Here is a 9,660-nt window from a genome sequence, read left to right on the forward strand (position 1 = left end):
ACACTCTCTGGTCAGTACCGTTGCGTCCGTCTCCTCTCACTTCCACTTACTGATTGTCTGACCCCTCCCCCCTGGTTGTCATTTAGTGGACTGGATCAGTTCCATCCCTAGGTGGCCATCCATTGGGTCCAACCCAAGCCTGTTGCTGTTACCGGCACTGGTCTTCTGGGTCCCTGGGGGTAAGCCCTGCATCCTGGCTAGGATGCAGTTCCCTGTAGCTCCTGATGGCTTCAGGGGTGCTACATGTGCTATGCGGATGTCACACAGATAGCACAGGGACAGTACACACTGAACACACACACACATATGCACCTACACCACAGACAATGCAAAACGTGTGTGTTTTGCACGGATGTATGAAAGAGGCCTTACATGGAGCCGAGTGCAATGGGAGATTTTCTCACTTTGCACTCGTGCGAGTCATACGCCAGTGTGACTTTATCCTAAGGCAGACAGCATGGCAAGGGGCTGGATTTTATACACCTGTGACAAGGGGACTGAATGAAAAACCTGAATTCATTGAATAAAAAGTGTGTCCGATTCTTTTGTCTATATTGTGCATACATCATAGTATCTGTCTGTCACATCTAATGGATGCGGCTATTCCGGGCAGCTGCTGGCTGATATTTTTAGGATGGGGGCTCCCCATAACATGGCGCTCCCCATCCTGAGAATACCAGCTCACAGCTGTGTGGCCTTATCTTGGCTGGGTATCATTTGGGGGGAACGCATGTTGTTTTTTTTTAATTATTTATTTATTTATTTTACAGCGTGATATAGACATGCCCACCTGCGGCTGTGATTGGTTGCAGTGAGACAGCTGTCACTCAGCGTGGGGCGTGTCTGACTGCAACAAATCATAGGCGCCGGTGGGTGGGGGAAGCAGGGAATACGAGATGGAATAATAAGAGGCCGGCATTTTCAAAAGAGGAGAAGCCGCTACAGTGTGACAGCCGTGCAGCGCCGCGCCGGTGATCGTGGATCGGTGAGTATGAGAGAGGGGGTGGGAGGGAGAGACCGACAGAAAGAGAGAGAGAAAGAGAGAGAGAGACACCGAAAGACCTGCATTTGTTATGTCAAATAAACATGCAGATCGCAACAAAAATGTAGTGCAAACGCACTGCTTAGCATTTTGGTAGCGTTTTTCAGCAACTCATTGATTTCAATGGGTGTAGAACGCTGCCAAAATGCTCAAAAGAATTGACATGCTGCTTTTTAAAAGCAGAGATTTTGTCAAATTTTTGATTTTCAAAAAGCTGCATTTAAAAAAAGCATCGTGCGCACGGATTTTGCATGATTCTCATAGACTTTGCTGGGGAAGCAGAACGCATGCATTTTGACAATGTGACGCTGCAGCTTAAAACGCTGCAGAAACGCAAATAAAAACGCAACGTTCGCACGAGCCCTTACTGCAAGTTGGTAGAATATGCCAACCACCCTGGGAGATTCATAACTTTTCCAGACTCCTAGACTCTTCTATAAGAATGAAGATTATTGAGCTCGATATTAATCCATTAAATTAGAATTGTTAAAGCCAAAATTACCCCTCTGTCATATCAGTACGGTATAGTTAGCTGCTTGTGGTTATTTTTTTTTTCTTTTCACCTCTAGTCATTGAAGCCATTGTTTGCTCAGTGATCTAAACTATAAGTGTTGCCTTAGGACACTCTCTGCCCTCTCTTTATCAGCCCTAACATTTCATTGTCAACTGAATATTATCTCTGACTGTTAGATAATACCACAGTACAATGTCTCCAAATAATAACTTCCTCATTCCCTGACGGGCTTCCCATTGCTTTGTTTTTTATGTTTATCTTGCTGCGTTTTGTATCCTATCTATTATTTTATATCTCCTTTTGAAGATTGAAGGGTAACAAGAGAGGGGAAACGAGGAAAGTCTTTTACATGCAAATAAGCCACTCATTCCACTAGCTAAATAGAGCAAATGATGGAAGGAGGGAGGAAAGACAGAAGCTATATTCTAGAGAAGGCAGCAATGTCACAGATACTGTGGAGCGATAAATTGCTTCTTGCATTAATAAATAAAGTCCACTCTATAAATTGTCAGGTGGCCCGTTAGTATTGTTAGTTACCACTATGTCATTAATTTATTTTGTGCCAATATAATGAAGCCAGTATGTTTTGATGGAAAATCTCTTATTTGTTATGTTCCCACATCTCCTATGAAAGCCAATGAATCTCCATGGTAACGGACGATAAACTCTGCAAGTGATCAAGAAGTCCCATTACCATCCATTTGTCTCCTAATTCTTGGTAACAACCCATCAAATGCATATTAATACATAAAATAATGTAGGGGCGTACAGAAGGGAGTATAACTGCGGAATCAGACTACATGTGATTTGTTGTCTTGAAAAATAGCAGTTGCACTCAAGTAAGGGGAAGGAGAAAAACAAGAATATGGATGGTAACTATTGGAATATGAATACGCATTACTGCTAAGAAAATATGAAAAATGTTTTGAAAATATTTTGGGGAAAAATTTGAGTTACTTAAATAAAGGTGGCCAAATTTATCTGTGCTCAGAAACCAACGTCAAGGTGTAACTCTCATCTGGGTCCTACTCTAATTGCTATGCCTATCTTGTCCAAACTGAACTATTAAACGTTGGTATCTGACCACAGATAAATTTAAGTCCAACTGCTATTTTTGGATATTGTATATCATATTTAGTATGCACCAGTTCAGACTATGACATTAGGAAAACTCGGCAATTTTTTCTAGTTTGTATTATGGAGTCATGTCCTTTGCCTGCCCACTCCTCCCAGTTACTTCAGGTGTTTTTTTAATTTTCCTTTTGCAGGTTCTATTCTAGCCCATATAATAGTTCAATTTGGACAAGAGAGGCATAGCATTTAGAGTAGGACCCAGATGAGAGTTACACCTTGACGATGGTATCTCGGCACAGATAAATTTGGCCAACTTTAATTGCTAAGTAACTCATATTTTTCAAAAAAATATTTTCAAAAAATGTTTCATGTTTTCTTAGCAGTAATGCGTATTCATATTTTAATGTTCACATCTACATTCTTGTTTTTCTCCTTCCCTTTGAGAGCAACTGCTATTTTTGGATATTGTATGTCATGTTTCGTATGCACCAGTTTCGACTATGAGATTAGGAAGTGCCGGCAATTTTTATAGTTTGTTTGGTGTCTGTTACCATAGAGATTCTTAAGACCTGACATATCAAGAATGGAATTTTGCGTCCTGAGTAGAGATGAGTGGACCATGGAGGTTGGGTTCAGCGGGTGCACCCAACTTTAAATTAAGATCAATTTGGCACCCAGACTTGACCTGAACATAAATGGAAGTCACTAAGTGCTAATTCGGGTCTCCGCCCACATGCAGACAGCCATAAACAGAACACATGCCTTGACCTTCCATCATCTGACAGCGCCTCTGTCTCGTCCTCCTGTACCTCATTCCCATAGCTATGACCCTCCAGTCAAACTGCCTTGGAGCAGTACCTGGTGTCTACTGGCAGCCCAGCCTTTCCTTGCCATCAAAGGCACTAGTGAAGACCCAGTAGATACTAAATCATGCCCCTACAGGGTAGACACGGCCTGTGAAGCAGTGAGTCTACATCCACTAGTGTGACATTCACCCACCAGCATGACACCATGATTGTCCCCTCTCCACTGTTTTCCTTTACACACTCTATATCTCCTTACTGTCCCCCTGCTATGATACCCTCTTTCCATAATGTGTCCCCTTTATACAATGTACAACCTCTCCATATCCCTATCATTTATCATTTTCTCCATATCATTCTGTGCCGCATTTTCACATTATGCACCACCTCACATGGTCCCCCTAGACAGTATGATGGTCACCACAGCTGCATATACAGTATGATCTTCACCACAGCCTCCCAATATACACTGCGATGTCTACTACAACCCACCTTGCAGTTTAAATACAGAATGCTCACCACAGACCTCAGTGTGTCCCCTGCGCAGAATACAATTGAGTGCAGGGAGGGAGAGATGGCTGAGGAACATACAGAGAGAGGGGTAAGCCTTGCCATTGACTGACACTGCTCACTGTGTTTTGAATGCCAGTGTGCTGAATGCCAGCAGAAGGTGCTAGATGGCCACAGGCATTCAGCTATGTCACTTTTTTCCCCAAGGGTGCCTCCCCTTGGGGAGGCAGGAGATGGTGCCCTTGTTGGGTGCCTAACCCACTTGCCTGAACTAGCTACTCATATTTCCTGACACAATCCCTATGATCCCTTCTTCTCAATCATTTTGGCTCACACATACTATAAGATTGTTGGCATCTTATAATTAACAGATAATGGGGGAGAGGTGTAAGATGTCCTGCAGCTATAGAAGTTGGACTTGTGTGTCACTCTGCTCCATGAGAGATCGTATGACCCTAGATATCCAGGAACAGCCTCCAATCTTTCTTTGAAGCGGAAATATCTTCTTAGTAACTGTGCAAGTGATGGTTTTCGGTTTCCTCTCTTCTCATTGTGTTTTCCCGAGTCTACAGCTTTAGGTGATCTGAGGGGCTGTTGCCAGTGGAAAGTCTCTTCCTGAAGATGACAAAAGCTCATAAGGATATAGACAGGAGGGGAGGATGGTGTGTACAGGACCTGTATGATCGACCATCACTTTTACATCCGGTCCTTTGAAAGATACTCTACTTTGAATTGTAACCATGTTCTTCTTTGTGTCTTTGCAAAGTGTAACACTGAATTATGCCTGGAGTGCCTGTGCAACTACAAATCCCAGCAAGAACTCATTTTAAATTCAAAAATATCACAGGGCCAATTCCTCATTGCATTTTTTAGATAGGAATCAATCTCAAAGTGACATTTGGATTTGCGCCTTTTTAGGCTATGTGCGGCGCACACACACTCTTTGCTTTTATCCTTGCAGATGTTAATACTGCAAGGAAAAATGCATCCCAGCAAAGTCTGAGAATCCTGAAGCTTTGTGCCCATGGTGAAGAAAAAAAAAAAAAAAAAAAAAAAATCTGCAATGTGGGAACCATACCCTAAAAAGTTGCCTTCATTTCCTTAATTTTCTAATTTGTTATTGTGGCTTTTGTAGATGTTTTAGACTGATTTATAAACTCACATTTGATCAAATAATGCAATTTTTTTTTTTAATCAATTGTAATACAACTCCTCCCCCCCAAATGACATTTTTTTTGTAATACTGTGGTACTCACAACTTTTTGCATTAAAAGGTGCAAAGAATGTTAGACAAAAAATATTTGGCCATTTTTCTGTGCAAGATTCATTAACTGTATGTTTTTGGGGGGGGGGGGGGGGGTAGCAACAACCACAAACTATATTATATAGGTCATTGTATTAATTAAAAATTAAATTAAATTAATTAAATTAAAATTATTATATTATTATTGTATCCACTAGAGATGGAGAGAAGGGAATTGATCCATGGGATCCAGTTTTTTGGCTGCTGGAGAGGAGGCTGACGTCTTTCCTTCTGGGAATCCCAATGAGTTGGTTTTTTTTTTTGTTTTTTTAACCAGAGCTGGCATGACAATCAGCGCAGCATGCCACACAGAGGAGGTCATGCCAACCTTGGCTAGTCAAAATCCTGGAAGGTAAAAGATTTGAGAGTCTCTCGTCCAGAGACTAAAGGCCCCGTCACACACAGAGGTAAATCTTTGGCAGATCTGTGGTTGCAGTGAAATCATGGACATATTGTTCCATTTGTACACAGCAACAATCCTGGCACTGATTGTCCACAATCTTACTGCAACCACAGATCTGCCGCAGATTTATCTCTGTGTGTGACAGGGCCTTAACTGGCCTGGTTGATGGACCAGAGGTCTAATGATTGATCCACCCAGCGCTAGTATCCATCTCTGTTAGCTAGCCTGTTTTTGTTGCAAGTAATCAGTATAGCCGGGAAAAAAAAAAATGCCTAAAGATTATTAACCAAGAACATTGAGTGTTATAAAAATTAACAATTTAGTAAACTCTGTTCCTGTTACCAATGCAATGGTTGTAAGAATTACATTGACACTGTCAAGTATTATTCTAATTATATTATACAGGTAAAAAAATAATAATAATAATAATAATAATAATAATAATAATAATAAATATATATATAAATATATCTATCCATATCCCACACATACACACACCAAAGTACTATATTTTCAGCCACTCAAAATTAATAGCCAATGTCAGAGACCTGTAGAAATACAGCACACAAGGGTCTAATTTTAAAATATTTTATTAAAAATAAAAATACTGAAATCCTACAACAAATTCCATATACAAAATAAAATGGAGTAGGGGGTAGTGTACAAATTTACAAGGTAGAAGCATAATGGCTGCAGTGTGGTAACTTTCTACAATCATAAATATATACAACCGAGAGAGTTGCATTGTATTTACAACACAGTAATTTACTGCAAACACTGGGAATAAAGTGCAGTTCCGTAAAAAGAAACTTTCAGGTGACTCTGGATCGTAGACGGCCTCCAGAGTACGTAATGTAAACTGATAAGGTTACAGGTACATCCAAAGAGCAAGTCATCTGTCAAGCAAAGTCCTAGCTTAACTTAGCCATAAAAAGTCCATGGAGAGCTTTCAAAGCCTCTGACAGGTGTGAAGTCTGGAGGTTTTAGGGACCGTTGTGAATTCTCCTTTCTGTAACTTGCAGGACAGTCCGGCTCCACAGTGACAACGCTGGAATATCTCCAGCCCATGGGAACCTTTTCTCCTGTGCTTGGTGCACACTTGACCTTCCTCAAGGACAGGTTTGCAGATCTTTGACCAAAAGTGGCGTGCGCAGCAAAGTCCTGGTCCACAATCTGATGATCTGAGACACACGTCACCATCACGACCTGGAGAGGAAAATATAGTCCATGTGAATCCTTGATATAGAATATAGTCCCACAAGCTACCTGTCCTGGCTTATATAATGTAAGGTACAGGTTTTTCCAGACTATAAAATAAAGCTAATAGTCATTACCCCCCTCCCCCCCCCCCCAAAAAAAAATATTTTTTTTTGGAGGGGGGGGGGGGGGATGACTATTAGCTTTGTTTTAGAATCTTGAAACACCTGTACCTTACAGTGAATAACCCAGGACAGGTAGCGCGCATATATATATATATATATATATATATATATATATCCTACAACAACTCAGTAAAAGCGGAGTACGTACCTTTAAATGGCTGCATTCCGGAAGGCGATGTAGTAAATTTGGTGTTGGTGTCCATGGTGGCCTGATCAGTATTATAGGTCTCCATAATAGCGTCCTCAAAATGGTGGGGAAAACGGTCATTTTCATGCTCAACTGGCACACAAATACCTGTAAGGGCACAAGTCAGAATTTAGCATTGATTTATGAAAGTGTGAACCATTAACAAGAAATCAATCCATAAGATTATGACACAGGATCATCACAAAGCAATCACCTGGCCCACCAGGACAATGAAAGCCAATGCACTTCATCTATATATAATGGTTCCCTAAAGAGCACAATCACAGTAGGTCACCAAGACGGGTTAAAGCTAACTTAAAATGGCCAGGTGGGTAAATTGTCATGGTAAGTGCCGCTTTAGTATTTATGCTAAATTTTGGGAAGCTCCAGCTTCCTCATCAGCTTTGACGTTAAGTGAGTTTGTATAAATCCTCAAAGGCAGGACAATGTTTTTTTTTGTGTTAAGCAAAATATCCAATTAGTTTTACAGCTGCGGACAATGTAGTATTCATTACGCCCATATAATCACTTTACATTTCAAACTGGATAGTTCTACATAAAGTAATGAGCTGGTTCTCTAGTTCCTGGCCCCTGAGAAGTGCCTATGTTTTGTACACAGTTGCTTAGATTGTTCTGCAGCAGAATATTGTTATGTATAAAGCATCGCTGCAAGCGATTCAGAGACAGCCAGTCACCACTGAAAGTGGACCTGGACTTGCCACTTCCTATGCATCAACCGCAATGATCTTTACTAAGTGAAACAAGATATTTGCATTGGTCATTGATACCAGAATCCTCAAAAAAAAAAAAAAAAAAAAAAAAAGTATACATACACTAAAATATATTATTATTTTTTTTCTCTTTTGAGGATTCTAGTATAATATATATATATATATATATATATATATATATATATTACACCTGAATATTCAAAAAACAATAATTATATTTATTAATAATAATAAAAATAATATATTTTAGTGTATGTATATACTTTGAGGATTCTGGTTTAAATATAAAAATATATATATATATATATATATATATATATATATATATATATATATATATATATATATATATATATATATATATATATATATATATATATATAATTTTATTTTGTATTTTTACTTACCATTACTGCAGAAGTTGCCCATGCAGCACATGGCATCCCGGAGGCATCTTTTCCTGCGTTTCCTACATGCCAGGCAGACCATGTTGTTGCCATTTCTGGCACTATGGCAGAATTCATCCAGGGCACAATCATCATCTTCTGCACAACTATAGAGCTGAAAGACACAGATGTCAGTATGGTACAGACCATCACATGCAATGTATATACACTGTATACTACACTCTGATCCTCTAAGCTAACAATCTAATTGATTTGCATAACAAAAAAATCTGTATAATAAGCCCCCCTGGACCATTATAGGCACATGGGGCACAGCATGGCTCATTCATTACTTTAGAAGATATGTTTTAACTGATGAACAATTAGAAAAAGTGTGGAAATGACAAAACAGGAGTGAAGGCACCTACCGGGTAAGTGTCCAGGGGCTGGTACTTGTTGGCAATGTCATAGAAGGAGTCCGGGCTCACACTCACTGGGTAGAAGCCCATGGGCTGTCCAGCTGGGGCTGCAGGGACATTCTTGATAGAGTTGGAGTTCCCCATCAGCACATAGGCAGAGGCTCCATGGAGGAGAGTGAGGAGGGTGGGGAGCATCCTGAGGACACAAGGTGGCTGCATGGTCAGGAGATAAGTCCTCAGCACAGGTCTCCGGCGCTTCTGTGTGAGGATGCTCCGGGCCGGCCTCTACTTATACTGCTCCGGATACACGCCCACAGCCGGCACAACAAAGCCAAGGGCTGGGATCACAGCTCCACATCACAGGCACACTGCAGAGGCCGACAATTTCACAATCATTGCAATTAGCTGGGACAGTTTCTGATGATCACAGGTCAGGAGCCTCCAGGAGCCACTGTGGAGTGTTACATAGGACTGCTTTATTTACTGTTCTGTCAGTATTTACTGCTGCGTGTAATCATAAATCATCTGTGTCTATAGAAATACCAGCCTGGAAAGTAAAGATAGACGGAAGGATTCAGAACATGATCTTATGGAGAGATACTGTCTGGTCAGATGTAATATATGCCACAAAGATAAATAACCAGGAATCCTGACAGGTGCAATAGAATAAACGTAATCTGTACATTATCTATAACAAATAATAGGAAGAAAAGAAACAATATAACAGAAAAAAGAAACTAATGAGATACCATCTATTCTATCTAGTATCTAAATAAAAGTAATCTATGGTATTTGTGTGTGTGTATTTGTATATATATATATATATATATATATATATATATATATATATATATATATATATATATATATATACATACATATATACATATATATATATATATATAC

At 39.9% G+C, this 9,660-nt stretch overlaps 1 protein-coding gene across 1 annotated transcript; it reads right to left on the reverse strand.

The window, feature by feature from the left end:
• Positions 1 to 6,223: 6,223 nt before the first annotated feature.
• DKK1 (dickkopf Wnt signaling pathway inhibitor 1) lies at positions 6,224 to 9,002 on the reverse strand. The gene is made up of 4 exons (XM_075352345.1): positions 8,764 to 9,002; positions 8,357 to 8,510; positions 7,180 to 7,326; positions 6,224 to 6,855 (listed from the first exon to the last, which is right to left on the reverse strand). The coding sequence occupies exons 1-4, from the start codon at positions 8,971 to 8,973 to the stop codon at positions 6,599 to 6,601; spliced, it is 768 nt and encodes a 255-aa protein (XP_075208460.1). The 5' UTR covers positions 8,974 to 9,002; the 3' UTR covers positions 6,224 to 6,598.
• Between the last annotated feature and the right edge of the window lie 658 nt (positions 9,003 to 9,660).

The sequence above is a fragment of the Anomaloglossus baeobatrachus genome, chromosome 5 (assembly GCF_048569485.1).
Source record: "Anomaloglossus baeobatrachus isolate aAnoBae1 chromosome 5, aAnoBae1.hap1, whole genome shotgun sequence".
Taxonomy (NCBI): Eukaryota; Metazoa; Chordata; class Amphibia; order Anura; family Aromobatidae; genus Anomaloglossus; species Anomaloglossus baeobatrachus.

What these genes read in the sequence shown, in the direction of transcription:
- DKK1 (XM_075352345.1), bottom strand. Translation starts at nt 8,973, where the DNA reads ATGCAGCCACCTTGTGTCCTCAGGATGCTCCCCACCCTCCTCACTCTC. An exon ending in AGCCCCTGGACACTTACCCG is followed by an intron (nt 8,511 to 8,763) that starts GTAGGTGCCTTC and finishes TGTGTCTTTCAG; the next exon opens with CTCTATAGTTGTGCAGAAGA. An exon ending in CGGAATGCAGCCATTTAAAG is followed by an intron (nt 6,856 to 7,179) that starts GTACGTACTCCG and finishes TTTCCTCTCCAG; the next exon opens with GTCGTGATGGTGACGTGTGT.